This window comes from Arctopsyche grandis, chromosome 3 (assembly GCF_051622035.1).
Source record: "Arctopsyche grandis isolate Sample6627 chromosome 3, ASM5162203v2, whole genome shotgun sequence".
Lineage (NCBI taxonomy): Eukaryota > Metazoa > Arthropoda > Insecta > Trichoptera > Hydropsychidae > Arctopsyche > Arctopsyche grandis.
In genome coordinates this window covers 7906093-7924339 of record NC_135357.1, presented here as the reverse complement: position 1 = coordinate 7924339, position 18247 = coordinate 7906093, and the positions used below count along the sequence as shown (strand labels likewise).

The 18247-nt window shown below is 34.0% G+C and overlaps 1 protein-coding gene across 1 annotated transcript; it reads left to right on the top strand.

The window, feature by feature from the left end:
• The first annotated feature begins 1493 nt into the window (after window positions 1-1493).
• Window positions 1494-4522, top strand: LOC143908967 (uncharacterized). The gene is made up of 3 exons (XM_077426828.1): window positions 1494-1528; window positions 3312-3453; window positions 4168-4522. Exons 2-3 carry the CDS (start codon window positions 3316-3318, stop codon window positions 4309-4311), a joined length of 282 nt encoding a protein of 93 aa, XP_077282954.1. The 5' UTR covers window positions 1494-1528; window positions 3312-3315; the 3' UTR covers window positions 4312-4522.
• Window positions 4523-18247: the final 13725 nt, after the last annotated feature.

The following is an 18247-nucleotide window of genomic DNA, read 5'->3' as shown; positions in this document are numbered from 1 at the left end:
TACTTATTTTTGAGCCAGGTCGCCGCCCTGGTACTTTGATATAGAAATTGTTTTTCGAGTACAATTAAAAAATATTTTTGCTTATATTTCATATAAAATTTTGCGGTCTCCGTGACGAGCCAGAATGTTAAATTACAGAAAACGCAAATATCGGAAGGCAAAGAACGAAAATCGAAAGATCTTAAGTCGAAAGATCAAAAAAAAGGATGCATGGTAAACGGTACGTACTCACGTACATACTCACTTAATTTGCGCGAGCAGGATACAACAGGAACAAGAGGAACAGGCTTTTCCTCCCGTATCCTGCGAGATTTGCCTTCCGATATTTGTGTTTTCTGTAATTTAACATTCTGGCTCGTCACGTAGACCTAAAATTTTGTATACCAAATATTGTGAGCTCTTGTTTTAACATTTGGTGACTACAACCGTATCCTCACTCAAATTCCCATTTGAGTGCAGATTTTTTTTTAAAAACAGCCCAACAACAAACCATTGAAAAAATTACATTTGAATGATGCCGAAATCGAATCATCTAACAAAATTTTCAGAACCATATATTATATTGCAAAAAATAATAAGCCTTACTCGGACCATCTTGATTGACTTTTTAAGTTAATTAGCATTTGATTTTTTTATAAATATTTGTACTACCAATATTGGGATACATATTTTTTAAGTAACGAAAAAAGCGGGGGGGGGGGGGGGGTCGTAAAAATTAACAATGCGGTGCAAACGATCGAAAAGCGCCAGACAGACTGAACCACAGATTAACGACACTTGTAAATTTTGCGTGCGCACTGCTCGCACTTACACTAAGCGAAATCTACCCGAAGTCCCGACATACCTACCCTGTATACGTTCTGTGCTTCTGATACTTAAGTTCCGAATTTTTCCTTGTTAAATTATTAAAAACTCGCCAGAAAGATCCAACTCAATTTTAATAATTGCATCTGTACACATCGAAAGGTTATTCGTCATCTGATGTGCAATTTTTCATTTGTGAAGTCGAGAATTGCGTTTAAAGCAGCCATCCAGTTAATCTTTAGTTCAATCTGTCTGGCGCTTTTCGATCGTTTGCACCAAACCCAAAAATTAAACACCGCCCTGGTACTTTTTTATTTAGAACTATATCACTGACTATGTATGTATATAGCGAAGAGAATATTTGAAGGCTTCTTTAGCATTTTGTGGTAGGTAAGTTTAACAAACTTTCAATTCGTGTATGCAAAGTGAAAATGTGTTGAAGAGGATGATGCAGAGCGTGCAATACTCGAGTTGGCCGTGCGAGATAGGACTATGGGAGTTGAACTCGTGGTGCAGAGCGTGACACAAAACCGCCGGCCGGTCACCGGAGAGAAAGTTGATGTGTCGTGGCCAACAGTCGAAGACGATGGTGATGATGATGGTGGTGGAGGTGGCCATTGACGACAATGGTGGTTGAGTGGGGCTGCTTGCCCCGGGCACCTATAAGAGCTGAAGAGCGATGAGCGGCCGCTAATAGCCCTGTCAGCTGAACACATACACACAGGTGAGTCACGAGCCTCCATCCCAAATTCTAAACAAACTTCATAAGTTAGACACCGAACCCTATACCACACCCTACATCACTCAAATCGGATCTAAAAGAGTCTCAGAGCTTAATTTTGCACCCTAGTAAAGTTTAATGTCGTTTTTTAAATATCACCCTATGACCAAAGTTCAATTCTTCTATGAAAGTTTTTGATTGAGCTCTTCAAAAGTCACAATTTTTGTTTTTGTACAAAATTTACTCATTAGGTGCATACATATGTACATATAGTGAAAAAGTAAAGTTGAAACTAAATAGAGATAATTTTTGATTCAAATATATTTCATACATATTTATATAGCAAATAAATTTATAATTCTTTTAAATTGATATAGTTAATACCGCTTGAACTTATCGACTATACCGCTTACATCTATTAATATGTAAGTTTGTTTGGGTCGTAGATTTCTTGACGTTCAATGTAATAAAAAAACAAATGAATATTCAAATAAATTTAAATAAAATATAACTATTCAAATAAATTTAATAAAATCTTTACTATTCATATATATTTAAGGCCATGTTTAAGTGGTTTATAATACAAATGCCGAGCGAAGCCGGGTAAAATCACTAGTATGTAATAAATATAAAATATTATATGAAATCTTAGTACTATATTATATATTTCTGTGTATATAAAGCAATAAATTCAAATATTTTTATTTAATTGGTATGTAAATATGTTGTTTATTGATAAAAAAAAGTTCATTTTTATTTCGCTTTAAAATATAATTTTATCGTTATTTTGCTTCAAGACTGTTAAATTAAAATGACATTGACTATATCGTAGGTATATTGGCAGAAAGCTTTAAAATTTGAAAGTCACGAAATTGAATCCTCTCTATTATTATTCAATTTTTGACTTAACGAATTTTAAAAAATTGGCAAAGTTTCAAACTGATCGAAAGAATGTAAGAATATTGCCTGACCGATTAGCGAAGTGAAAAATCAAATTCAAAACATCCAATTTTTGACTTAACGTTTTCTACCAATATACCGACGATATATGCATTGAAAATCAATAAAATGGAACAAATGAATTTTGCTTTATGGATTCAAATAAAAATAAGCAAAAGTAAAACAATTTGAGCTTTAAAAAAAAATGATGTTATAGAAATATATAGGTAATAAGAAATTTATTATAAAATGCTATTGTGAATTTTTCGCACGTACATGGTATTTGTTTTACAAAGTTGAATAATGTTATACATACGTTTGAGAAACGTCGATGTAAGTTTACATGAAGCCATCTTGACATATTGTGTAATTTGTATAACTCTTAAAGTCGATATGTGCAACAAATGATAATAAAAAAACCGCATACTTTCACCTCTCGAGATACCCAAACATGCTACAAAACTCGCATATGGATCATAAGCAAGAGAGGAATTCCTCGTTTGATAGAAAGAGCAAATAGAAAATGTAACAGCGTTCGTCGAGAAGACGAAGAAAGTATCCTTGACCGAGATTCGACGGGGGATTTTCCTAGAATGTCGCAATGAAAACATTGCAAAAATTAGCACAGTTGCAATGTAGGATGTACGCGCGTATAATAAACATTGTATAATTTAACGTGTCGAGCTTTTGAGGCGATGGAAAGTATTGCGATCGATTGATTAGTATGCCAAGTGGACCAACTCAAGCACATACAATATGTGATAGTGGATAATTTGCATGTTGCGTAACATAATCAACATTGTGATTGGAATCGTGTGTATATTAAATTTTATTTACCTCTTTGCAGAAAGATGAAATTCCTATTCGTTTTGGCCTTCGTCGCCTTGGCAGCGGCTTATCCCCAGAGAGAGGGTGCTGCCTTCTCCAACGAAGCCATCAAACAGGCCCAAAGCACGTTCCTCATCCCCAAAGATGCTGAAATTCAAAGGGTGAGTCTGTGTATTTAAATCTGATTGATCGGAAGAGTGTGAAAAAACAACAATCGCGATGGAGAAAGCTGTTTTTGATAAGATAACACGTGATGAGAGCAGTTCCTGCTATACTAATTCTCGCTAAACAGGTCCAATGTTGAGGTTTTCTCTTCTCATCACTTTGATTCGTTGTTTGACCGATTTATTTTTTTCTTATCAAAACATACGCTCAAGAATGGAGCATTTTCTTAGAAAACGCGCACGTGAGCTGCATATAAATTCAACTCGATTTACATATGACCTTAAAGCGTTGAAATTTGCACAAAATTTCAGCTCACACTTCAAAGCGGAAAATTTACATCACACAAGTGTGAACTAGCTTAAGAATATGAAAAATATTATAACTAAAGTTTACAATCCTATCAAATTTGCATAATACTCAACGCTAGGATTCAGACGTTTCCACTACTAAAAATTAACATATTCAAATTTAGCAATGGAATCTTATTTATTTGCATACTTTCAATTTAATGTCAAAGTTTATAGAAATTATACAGTTGTTGTTTTTTAAATTTATTATTTATAATACAATTTGTGTGTGATGTAAAAGGGCCTGATTTGATTTAGGTGTGTGCTAGATTACGAAAATCAAAAGTGTGTTGCGTTCGCTTATGAAACGATAGCAGTCGTGATTTGATTGATAATGATTCTCGTTTCTTTTCAATTATACAGGTACAAGAAGGCATCGAGCTGGCCGCTTACGAATCCATTCCCGGAAATCAACGCATCAACCTCTTCGAAATCTTAGGAGACCAAGTGCCATCGGAAGTCATCAACAACTTGCAGGGACAAATCGATCAAGTCGGTCGCAACTAAGAAAAGCCCTTCAAATGTCATCATATTGTACTACGATAGTTAACACTATGTATAGGTACACACTTAGTGGCACACTGCAGAAACACCTAGGAACAACTTGATGATTCAAAACTCAATGATCTTTTTGTAAATAGACTGTTTTCATTACGAATTGTATGATTTTAGATTTTTTTTTACTTTTGCACACAAATAAACAAATTGAAAAAATCTTAAATTTTGGATTTTATTTTGAATTTTTCTTCACAGCCTTATGTATAACCGGTGACGCAAGTAGCGAACCAAAAAAATGTATAAAAACGAGTTTAAGTCTCGATCAGTGAAACTAGAAAATCCTGATCGAAGATGATTCCGATAATCGATCTTGATAGTACGAGTTGCCGAAATTTTAAACTTGGAATCAATTAAAATACTCGTTTTATTTTTTTCTTCTAGAAAGTATACAAACGAAACGTGTTTCTCATTTTTTAATGAGACGATTTTCCAATACGCAGTTTATTTTCTTATTTTATTATTTAAATATGTGTATGTTTTAAAAATACGCTATACGTAATATGACGATGAATTGAGATGCGCAATCCTTTTTGAAATAAAGACAATGATCATTTTCACAGAGTATTGAAAATCGAATTTTAAAATATCGAAGGTTTCGAATATCGAAAGAGAGATGAACGAGCGAGTGCGCAAGATCGTCTCGGTGAAAGTAGTTTTATGTATTTACGGTGCACTATAAATGTGCATCAATGTTTCCAAAACTTTTCATTCTCATGAAAGACTAACTAGTTTTCTGATGCATTTTATTCAGAAAGTAAGATGTTTCCAATAAAAATAGTATTCAACACCACGTAGAAAAATCCATTCATACTTCGCTTCCTAATTCTAATGCAACAAAAGTCATCGAACGTCACGTTTTACCTAACTTTTAAATAAATAAATCTTTCCGGGATATTTATAATTTGAATTAATGTCAACTTTCATACTTTCATATCTAGGGCAGAGTTTGATCATAAAGTTGGAATAATCTTACATGACTTTCTTTTGAAAGTGGCGATTCTTTTGTATAATAGTATTGCCAAAATTGACAGTCAATTTGAAGTTTACCTTCCATGTCCTTCTCGTCCTTGTTTCAATAGTTATAATAGTATTCCACTCGAATTATTTGTTTAATGTACCTATACATAATGTACTAAAATGTCAATTTTCTTGATCCTATAATCCTATAAAAAAATTTAATCTTCCAGATGTCCCAATCCATCACTTTGGATATCATCTCATAATTCAAATTTGCGAAGACACTGAGAAGCAAGTTTGCTCAATTTATTTTATCTTTTAATGTCATAAGAGTACAGCAGCATCTATAGATATTAAATACCTCTAAACTTGCACTATAGTTCTTTCATAGATGGTACTTCTTTAAAGCAAAGTTTTCGATCAAAATATTTATGATCGAAAGTCAATATATTTCTTGCAATTTTTACTAACTTATTTATTACTACCAAAAAGTATTATCAAAATTAGTTTTCAGTTTGTACAAAGAATATTGTTAAACATCCATAGATGGCAATACTCATCCTAAAAAAACAATTCAGCAATAGTGCATACAATTTATGAAATATGTACTAAATATTTCATAACTAATTTTAGTTATAAGTATCATAAACACAAAATCTTGTTTATGAAATTGATTTATATTAAACTAAATTCATCTAAAAATAAAGTAAAAAATTGCAAAGATACGACAAATATTGAATATGTCATCGGCGAATTAGCATTTTTGCATGTATTATTACTAGACCGTTAGCCAGAATACAACAGTATTACGGTGAGACTGAAAATTTCCATATAGCATTTGGCGCACGTTTCCGGATTTTACAGGTTTGGTCGAAGCCATACATACATGTGTACATACATTGTAGCAACAGGGGGGTAAAAAAAAAGCAATCAGGAAAATCAGCTTCGTAAGTAACCGATCGAGAGTGCACAGTCCTGCATTTCTAGTCCTTGCACTTACAGAACGAGTATCACGGGACAAAGAGTGACAATGATACAGATGTACACGAGAAGAATACACGACACTAAGTGACACGGCCCGCTCGAGCAGCAGAACATTACGAGATAATCAAGAGTCCTGCAGCAAGAAGTGGCCGTCGAGGAACAGGACGCGTTCATGGATTGCTTTTTAATTAGTTATACAAGGAGTTATCGGTGGCCAACTAAGGTCTGATGATGAGACGTCTTGCTCGCACTGATGGTGTCCGGCGACACTCCGGGTAGAGGAAGCAGGTGTGCTGTTGGGATCTGCTGAATGTGGATGTCCTGATCCGAAGCACGTCTCGTTTCCTGACGACGAAAATTCGAAGAATCGCCGGTAGTGATGAGGAGGATGAGACGTGGAAAGTTGTCGCGTCTATGTATAACCTGTCTAGGGTTTATCGCGTCCGCACATGTTGTCAGACAAATGGTTACATCGAACACGCTCAATATCGTACCGATTGCATAATAGGATAAGTACAAGTGCTAGAAGTTATAGCGAAGTCAATTTTTACGATTGGAAATTGATTGAGTAGGCTTCAAAAATGTCTTCATTATATTGACTATAAAAAAACAGACAGATCTTGGATGATTCGAATAATTTATATTTATTAAACAAATTGGAAAACTCATCCATACTAAATACACACTTGGTCAAAAGTACTGCAAGGGTTTTTCTATAGTGGCATTTCGCCTAGGAATGAAAAATTAGTTAACTCGAGAGAAAACGATTAGTCAAGAATTCAATAAGAACATTGACCAATAAGACATATTAAGACAGATTTCAGCTTTACTAGAAAAGTGTTTTGAAACGATCTCAAGATAGGACGTAGGCAAAGCACAGTTGCAGCAATGCAACAGCCTAAAGTACAGAGATACGGGAGATGATGCAAAATTGGTCTACTTTATTTGAACTTCATACAAGTCAAATGGATGCGGTGCATCCGCTCTAAAATCGCCAGACAAATTGAACGACAGATTAACGGACGGCTGCTTTAAATGCAATTCTCATCTTCTCGAATGATAGATTGCACATCAGATGACGGGTAACCTTTCGATGTGCACAGATGCAATTGTTAAAATGGTAATTATTAAAATTGAGTTGGATCTTTCAGGCGAGTTTAATAAGGCAAGATTCGATAAGTTCCTAATCTTGCCTTATTAAACTCGCCAGAAAGATCCAACTCAATTTTAATAATGGCATCTGTGCACATCGGAAGGTTACTCGTCATCTGATGTGCAATCTATCATTCGAGAAAACGAGAATTACGTTTAAAGCTGCCGTTCTGTTAATCTGGCGATTTTAGAGCGGATGCACCAAACCCAAGTCAAATAGTAGTACATATGTATGGTTTAGAAAGAGCATAAGGTCCTTATCCCATATAGCGGTCTCCAAGATGCATGATGCACTATATTTAATATTTATTAGAATGTAATACATATATGCACGTACAATTTATACATATTGAACTTCTGAAAAAAATTTTGATGGGACTAAATCCAATTGGCAGAATTATCTGATTTTATTTATTTATTAAAAACAGAAACATACAGTATTTGAATATTTTTACAATAAATTGACACCAAAAAAGTTTCCGCATATTTTTTTCTTTATTTATTTATCCATTATATTATTAACCTTGACCATAAGTGCCACTATAGGTTACCCAAGGTGACACCTATGATCAAACTTTTGTACATAAGTACCAAATAAATCATTACACATAAAGATTATACACAAAGCATGATTTGAAAACACTAAGCGATAATCCCTGCGGCAGGAGTCTTCCACTGCCGAATCCGATATAGCAGCTCCGTCAAATGTAGATGTTCCTCTTCCCAATTCATCGAGCGAAACTATGCCTCAATATTGCTGCAGCTTCACTCAATTCAACCGGGAAAATTGACCGTTCTGACATTACCAGCCAGACATTAGCCAGCAGCCTCGGTGGTTATATTGATACTAAGCACCGAGAGGTCGCCGGGTTCGATCCCGTGAGCTGACTTCTGAATTGAAAATAATTTATTCTGATTATAATCTTTAATGCTGCTGGTCAAACTTCGATATTTGTGACTCCAAGTCGATCGTTTCCTATCAGAGTTGAAGCGGTTCCTCCATCAAATAGGAAAAAAAACTATCCGACCCACTATGACACCACTATTTTATTTTATTTGAATATGATTTCAAAAATTTATTATCTATAACGTAGATGTCTTACTAATTTTCTTATATACATATGTACATATAGTATTTTAATTATGCTTATATGTGTGGTCACAGTGACGCGTTAAAGTATTCTGCAATGTCACTGTGGCTAATATGTAAATAAATACAATAAAAAATTACATATAGACATCGTCATCACTTTTTTTGGTAATCTAATATATAATTTGGAAAGAGACTTTGTATATATGTATGTATGTATGTAACCTTCGTTCGTTGGGTCGTAAATCCGTGACGTCATCGAACAAATAATTCGATTTTTTTCGATTCAAAGGATTCGAAGTTCCCGGGGGCAAAGGGAGCCTAGTTCCCTAGGGGGCGCGGGCACCAGATTCTGGTATACATATAATTTCATATACATATCATTGTTTATAAGAGACATACCACTTACATGTTTGTTTGTTCGTGACAGTCAATTTAATAAAAAAACAAATGAGTATTCAAATAAATTTATATGAAATAAAACTATTCAAATAAATTTAATAAAATGTTTGCTATTAGATTAGTCATGTTTAAGCGGTTTATATTACAAATACCGAGCGAAGCCGGTTAATACAACTAGTTCTATATAAATTGATACCAGTAAGTATTAGTTCTGATAATGTTACTAGTCTAATTCCTCTTTCCTCATAAAAGAGTATATCTTACCATTCTTGAGATATTTATTACACTATATAAAACGCGGATCGATACTTAACCCTCCAGAGACGAGAGATTTTTTTCATTAATAAAAGAATATTTCAACCATATTTCTTTGACAAATATTCATCTTAATCAAGCAAAAATAATAAAAAAAAAAATTAAAGCGCTTTCAGGTAAAAATCCATGTAGCCATATGGCTACGCTCGTCGTTACAGGGGGCGTGTCAGTAATTCCGCGCGACAACAGATCGCAATACGTGAGACGAATATCCTGCCCTCCAAAATATTTTTAGATAAAAGAAAAAAATCCAAGATGCCTTTAGTTATGTGCTTAGTCTATTTATAACCCCATATTTTTTTTTTTTTTCATAAAATCAATATTTTTTTTTTTTTATAAAATCAGTATATTTTGTCAGATACAAAATATACCTGCAAGCTAAGGGTTTGAGTAAAAACAATAATTCGGTGAATTGTTACAAACATACCACACCCCAAAACATCGGAATTTTGACCAATTTGACCAATACCAAACCCTTAAAAATAATCATTATATAACCAAGGAGAAATAAAAAGCAACCATTTACATAAAAGAAAACATTTATTTAATATATATGATCTAAATCTCCATCAATCCATATGCGTGTTGTACTCGCTTTGTAGCTCGTAAAGTTGTCGTTTCCTCCGACCTGTCTCCCTCTAATTCGCATTTCTGCATTTGCAGCAAGTTGACGACGACTAAGATTATTTACAAGACCGCCATCATCTTCTTCGGCACTGTCTTCATCGGTCAATACGTTCGATTCGGGAGGACAAATAAATATATCCGTTTCCATCTCCATCTCCATATCGAGCAAATCGTCATCGTCAGTCCCAGGTTCTTCTAACAAATTTAATATGTCTCCAACAGTTAAGTCTTCATTAGATCTGAAATGGGCCCAAAAATTGGCGTTAGATTTTGTGTATATATAACAAAAAAACACCAAAAACATCGAACAGTAATCAAAATAATTTGACACGGGAAAAGACTAGCGTAGCCATATGGATACGCAAGCATTTGGGATTGAATTATAGCTATACAATACATATTTGAAAGCACCTAAGTATGTACATTTATAGCACTACACATTGACATAATAAATGTATTCATAAAAGTAATGAAAGGCATTTAAAAGTTTAAAAATAAATGCACTTACGTTTTCGAACAGTCCATTTTTGGTTAAAAATTTCAACCGCAAATTGTAACTCCTCTCTTTGTTTCTGGTAGTTGTTCCCTCCACTGTAGCACACCAATAACTGTTAAGCGTATCCAAAGGGACAAAACTCGCGCAAAAAAAACCGTAATCAGGTATAAGTGGGGGCGCTGGGGATTTAGTTTCGCCATTGCATATACTGTTGCCGTATGGCTACGTACGTACTTGGAGGGTTTTAATACATATCAATCAAAATGTCGATTGCATATTTTTTTGGTCCACGGGATCTTCAGCATACGCCTGTAGACCCACATCTCAAAAGATTCGATGCGATCATCCTGGTCTTCAGAGTCCACGTTTCACATCCATGTAGTAACACTGTCCAGACGTACGAGAGTTCTTCGCGAATCTCAAACGCGTACGTAGATTGAGATGTTTGTTAGTAAGCGCCGCCTTCATTTTGATAAACGCTGTCCTAGCCCTCTCGATGCGGATTCCTAGATTCATTTGTCCATTATATTATTAAAGTAAAAATAAAACAAACAATATATATATATATATATATATATATATATATATATATATATATATATATATATATATATATATATATATATATATATAAATTGCTGATTCCAAGTACATCCTTAGATATGTTTGTCGTGCGGAGAGTGCGGTCTGTACCAGGTGACATCATTTTTGGGGTGACACCAAATCGTTCAAATTGAAAAACACGAATTCGATGCATCACAGTCTTCGAGCAGCTACACGCCTCATTCCAATTTCTGTATATATACAGCTTTCTGTATTTATACAGCTACCGCGAAATCCGTCTGTGCAGCTATATGTGTATAGCATCAAATATGAGCCATAATTGGCTTTTGTTCGAATTCCTGAGAAATTAATGTATGTACCTAAAGGTAAGAAGGTTAAGGGCAAAATCACACAGCGGTGAATGTGGCACGTGGTTTTTTTTAGATAGTTTTAAAATGGGTCTACGTGACGAGACAGAATGTTAAATTTTAGAAAACACAAATATCGGAAGGCAAAGATCGAAAATCGAAAGATCTTAAGTCGAAAGATAAAAAAAAATGGTTAATGTGCGCGCGCAGAATACGGGAGGAAAAGCATGTTCCTCTTGTTCCTGTTGTATCCTGCTCGCGCAAATTAAGTGAGTATGTACCGTTTACCATGCACCATTTTTTTTTTATCTTTCGATTTTCGATCTTTGCCTTCCGATATTTGCGTTTTCTGTAATTTAACATTCTGTCTCGTCACGGAGACCGTTTTAAAATATAGAAAAAATATGACGTTCATGGCACGCATGCATGGCACACGGTAAACACTCTCGACCTATGTCGTTGAAATTGTACGATAGTATTTATCCTTGCTTGACAGTAATCTATAACGAATATGGGATACACAGTTACGATTATGGGATCCACAATTAACAAATATTAATAATTAATAAAAAATATTTTTTTTGAATTGTTACTTTTCATTATGCATATATATCAATACTTTTTGGCTTATTACTAGCCTCTTATTTGCGTGTTTTTTTTAACTATTTTACTTAAAGTACGTCTTAAAGATTTCCGGGGGTGTTTTATAAAGTTTCTAATGTCAGTGTTTCTCAACATATTATATTAATTTTTGAAGAGTGGGGAAGTTGATAGGGGGGGGGGGTAAGGCACAATTGCTTTATCGCACCAGGTGACACCACCCCTAGCGACGCCACTGTTTGTATGGATAATATATAGAAACTCTTTATGCCTTGTGCATTAAATAGGCCCATAATAATTGCAGCGAGTTCAACTGACGCTACAAAAAATTCCCATGTGCTACGAATAAATACAGTGGCTCGGACAAAATAAAAATCTATTAAGTGCATACAAATAAAAGACAGCCGTGTGTAAGAGCGCGCACAGTGGCTGATCGATACAGCAACCCGTTTCACGTGAAAGGAACGTCATTGTCGTCGGCAACACTTTTTGCCGTGGAAATTGCGGATAATACATCAAAATTAAAGACAGCACCGCCGGTGCATCCGATCGCGGCTAGAATTAAGATTGATGCAGGCAATACATCACGACGGCGAGCTAAATGACGGTCGACTATCCGGTCAACGTCATTGTGCAAACGACGAGTCGACAACCTTTTACATCATTTTACTTGCAGGATTGAATGATACACAGTTTTAGTATCTCGCATATCTATGTAAGTCAAAGACAAGTTATAGTTCATCTGATAATCGTATCTAGTAAGGCTACCAAATATTCAAATATTATAATATACATAAAAACGGACGGAATGTACATATGTATGTATGTGCAAATGTATCGACAAGTATGAAGATTTCAAAAAAACAAATTTTAGAATACCAGGAGTATACGTTATGCATAGGGATGTGGCGTGACGGCCGATCGGGGAAGTGGGGACTTTCTTTTGAGCTTCTGACATATGCTCCTGATATTGAGTGCCTGAGTTGGAACGGGTGACGTCAGCGTTAGATGCACGGAAGCCTACAAACATACACACATCCAAGAAGACACACACATTCATCATTTAATGAGCGCTCGACTTTTTACTATTGATACGCGCGAGCGCCTATAAACTACCTTGCACTATATGCATATATAACATATTGTTACGTACACCACCGAGTAAGTGCAATCGGATTAGGCCGAGTAGCATCTCAGATACTGTGTGACCGTTATAATTGATTTCAAAGATTTTCTCCAGACTAAGTGCAAGTAGGCTAAACAATGGCCACCGAATTGGCATAGTAAGCGGCAGTAAGCTCCCTTCTCAGAAGTGACCGATAGCGTGGGATTGAGTGTCGTGGGAATACATATCCGGGTACATGCCTAAACAATAGGGAAGTAACCTGACGTCGAAGATGCCTTGAGCAACCTATCCCTTTATAAGGAGGTACTAAGATCATATCAAGACATTCTAGACGGAGCACTGGCAGTGCGTGTATCTCCTTAATCATCAATAAATGCTGTGAAACGACTTTGGCCTTTTACTTGGATCCTCCACCCACCCCTACGCAACAATATAACTTTATTTTAATTCGTGTATCAATTCCTTACCGAATCCTCCCGTTGAAATCAACGGGCACAACACTAGTCGTGCTAGATCGGTTCAACTAGATCACTTGTTGGATTCTAAATTTTCAATTGTTGTACAGAAATTTGACAATTTACATAGCGATCTTATTTGACTCTTAAATACATAACTGTTGGTTGTTACTAATTATGTATTTTCATTTTAAGTTAAACAGCAACAAGATTTCATAAGAACTGGCTGACAGTAGTCATCAGCAGTTTTGGAGCACTGTCTAGATTAATTTCATTAGAAATATCTTTTTAGTCTCAACTGCGTAGTTCTTTTTTCAAACTATTACAATCGCTAAAATTCATACAAACGCTGAACATCGATTAGATCAATATTTTCCATTGTAGAATTAGATCATACAACACTTATTTGATACATTTTTATACTTACATATCTCCAGATAGGAATATCTCATACCGAACAATTCACTGCTTCTTAATATTTCTTAATTTCTGCATAACGAGGAATGATTTTCTTTTAGCACACCTCTGTGAACACTTCATGATATGTAATGTGGCGGTAACGCGTCAAAAGACATCATTGTTGTGTACATTAAGGATACGACTTAACGATTTATCACATGGTTTCGACTCAAATGGATGCTTTTTTTTGTTGTTTTAAATTTCTGACTTAATCAGAGTTCAAGATCATTCAGACGAAAGTGACGGTTTCGTGCTCGCATCCAGAGTGAACCCAAGACGTTGATATCCAAGGTTGGCTTATGGAGTACGGTTGGCCGCTCGTTCCCACAATTGTTCCGCAGGTCCATTATTAATTGTGTGCGAAGACTCTGGGAAAACGGGCTTTTGGTAACCGCCAATTACTGCGCCTCTTTCGTTGCTGCTTCTCTTGTTTTATTTACAATTTATATATATGTATGTATACCTTTCAGTCTTTTTTCCCCTTCCTGTAGTCTTCTTTTTGTTTTATGATTTAAGCACGGCGCGAAGACACTTAGCACTTCCGATACGCACGCAACTGTGAACTGGTGCGTGTGCGCTTCCAACGAAACAGACAATTGCACAATGCAAATGCAACGACTTGGATTGCACTCTTAAACCCTACCATTTGAAATGCAAACAGTGAAATTATCCTGTGATTGATTATATAATTGTATGCGAGATCTTCTCTAGTATTCAAGGATTTCCTTAGCACGCCAAGATTCGTATCAAACTACTAATTGGCCGTTCCTATCAAATTACATGTATTATACTTGCACTTTCATATACATACATACGTATTTATAAATAGGTGTAAATTTGGATATTATTAACATTTACAATCTAGTATTAACTCTTTCTACGTGCATTTATGTATGTAAAGAAGTCTTCAGGTGAATCTTAAAATACGACTAAGGTACACAAAACATTTATACACTAATAATTTCATTTAATATACATGTGAGACGTTATATTTGAAAGTGGCGGTTTAATTGACAAATTGTTATTACTTATTTTAATTCGATATGTCGGTAATCTCATAAGTAATAACAATAAAAGCAGAATAAACGTATACGGGCCACCAGTATTTTGAAATATTGTTAAACACAAAACATATGTACATATGTAGTATTTATTGTTTTACGAAATATTTCTCGAAATGAAGAAAATTGAACGTATCAAATATAACGGCTCATATACATATTTAATATTTTTATTTTATTTATTTTTATTACATTTTATACCAGGAAGACCTTACAGGTAAACGGCAATGCGCCTTCCTGGCCAATTACAAACAATGCAGCATTTTTAATTACACAAGTCGCTGAATTACGAGTCACTGAAAAACTCGCAAGTTAACTTGTTTTAACTTTTTTTTGATTTTTAAATGCTTTTTATTATTACGAAATTATGTTCACAATACATCTTATATCTATTTTAATAGCTACTGATCATTTTCTATTTTACAATTTAATTTAATTTGGTTAGTAATCATAGTATTATATTATTCTAATGTTAATCTACAGCATAATAGGAAAAAGAGCTCAAAAACCTATTTACAATCCTTATAAATGCTCATAATACATCTAATACATAATATTAATTAAAGACTATCTAAAGTCGATGACCTAATAAATTAACGAGAAATCTATGAATTGTACATACATTTTTTATTGTACATTAATCATACTCAAATAGTGGTGACATAGTAGGTAGGAAGGTTTTTAGCCAATTTTAATCGGGAACCGTTTCAACAATGAAATCAGAGAAATTTGCAAACTCTGATAGGAAACGATCAACCTGGAGTCACAAATATCCAGGTCTGACCAGCAGCACTACAGATATACTCTTCTTTTTTTCAATCGAGGTCAGCTCATGGGATCGAACCCGGCGCCTCTCGGTGTTAGGCAGAAGCTTGACGACCGAGCTATGCTACTGGCTTTATATGTATATTTCAAATTCTATACGAGGGATTTTTTTACCACATATACTTTTATACAGGTAAATGTGCTTAATATTGAAAATACATTATATTGATATAAATTGAAAATACATAGAAACAAAACTATAAATTACATATAAAAAAGAGTCATGAATTATAATATATGCTTCTATCATATTATATGAATCTATATACATAGTCTATATACAATGTATGTAAGTCAAATGAACTTAATATACATATACATACATATGTATATACATAGTACCCAAGCGAAAGCAAATTTTAGCTCAATTGAAAGTGGTCCTTCAATGTCTTTATATATACAAACATATATTTTGAGTATTTGATAATCCTAAAATATATTCAAAGTGTAATAAAAGTGGGACATTTATTTTTAGACAAACAAAAATTCCCATATACATAAAAAATAAAATAAAATATAATGCACTTGAAGCGTTGATGTAATAAAACAATTAAAAAATAAAATTTTTATTATTATTTTTATTTTAAACAATACTCTATTATGAGTTTTTTGGTTGGTGTATTTTAATTCACCATGAAAATATTGCTATTAGACGGCGTAAATAAACGACCAAGAACTTGCGCAATATTAGTGTATTATTCTTTCATTGTTTTTAAGTGAACAGTAATTTTTTATACATGTATAGATTTATATGCATACTCATTTTTATCTCGAGGGAGTTCTCAAAAATTTCACAACGAATTAATAACGCCGACAAATTGTATTCAAACAACATGAAAAGATTATAATCACGACTGATTATAGAAAGAAAACCTTCATTATTGTATACAAGTATCTACATTCTACATATAATGCAAGGATTAAAAATATTACTACTTTTAAAAGTAGTGGATCGACGTGGAAAACGTCGATTAACTCTTTTATTATCTTAAAATTATGATTGAGTATTTTTCCGGATGATTAAGTCGGATTCTTCTGACTTCTGATGTACTCTGCTGAAAAACCAGTCGCACTTCATTCTTCGGGAAATGGTTTCTGTTTCACGTGTTTTCCTCGTCCGCAACGATGAATCCTGTTTCATAAAACTCTTGTCGCAATCGACTGCAATTCTATTTACAATGTGACAATGATGTCGAATTAAGATTAACTCCCAACGGAAACAATGGTCGAGGAGAGACTTGAATGCAAAATATGTAACTCAATGCGAATTTTCTTCCTGACTTTTCCGAGATAATTCCGACACTGTCCGTGTCAATCAGTCGACTTTTACTTGGGAGAAAATGCACGCAATTAATCTATGAAAATAATTAATGACACGTCTATCCAATTATGTGACATTTGTATGTCAAAAGTCACAAAACAATAGACGTGTTCACTTTCTTTCGCATTAGAGTGTGAGAGACACTTTCAATTGTTGCGGAAAACAAAATAAATAAGTCTGAAATAACATGTTATGATTCGAGATAGCAAAATTCAGTCACTGATCTATATGATATGATATAATCATGGGTGGTAATAACATAACCACTTTTCGTGTGAAAAGAAGTAGACACACAAAATAAAAAGACTTCTACTGTATTTACTCCAATTAAATACACATGAACACTTAAAACATTTGAGCTCTAATTTGTTATCTCATTGTAATAGAATGATGTTTTTTTATGAAATTGAATCAAAAAATATTTATCGAATTGACTAAAATCCAATTTATATATGGAATAAAGCCCCAAATAACTTGAAACTCGATGTTTTGGAATTGGGAATATTATCTTGAAATTTCGTCGACCTTTTTAGAGTGGATGTTTTTATCAAAAAGTTATTGATACATTATTTTGATCATTTATTTCGGATTCCAATAATTGAAAATGAAATAAATTAAAGTTAGATAAAATAAATAATCAACGACATATAAAAATAAAAAGTGCACCCAAACTTTTAGCCCGTAGTGTATGTATGTACATGCATACGAGTATGTCTATTTATAATTAAAATCTGAATAAAAAAAAAACTATTGTTCGTCACCTTAATATATTATTTAGCACATGCTGTACTAATTTCCATATTATTCCCAGAATGATTCTACAATTGTAATAATGTGTCCGTAAATAATAGAATACATGCGAATTTTCGACATTATAAGTGTATCCGCCGACGTGAATAAATTATCCGACCCGACGAATATGACTGATGCGTTTAAAGTCCAATTTGATGGTATCATAATGAATGTTATAACGAAAACAATAGACGAGTCAATTCAAGTTTAGGGCTGATGTAAGAATTAAGATTACTATCACAACGGGAAGAAGAAAAAGAAGAAGAGTGGTGGAACAATCGCAGGTAATCGCGAGGTATCTCAAAGAGCTTT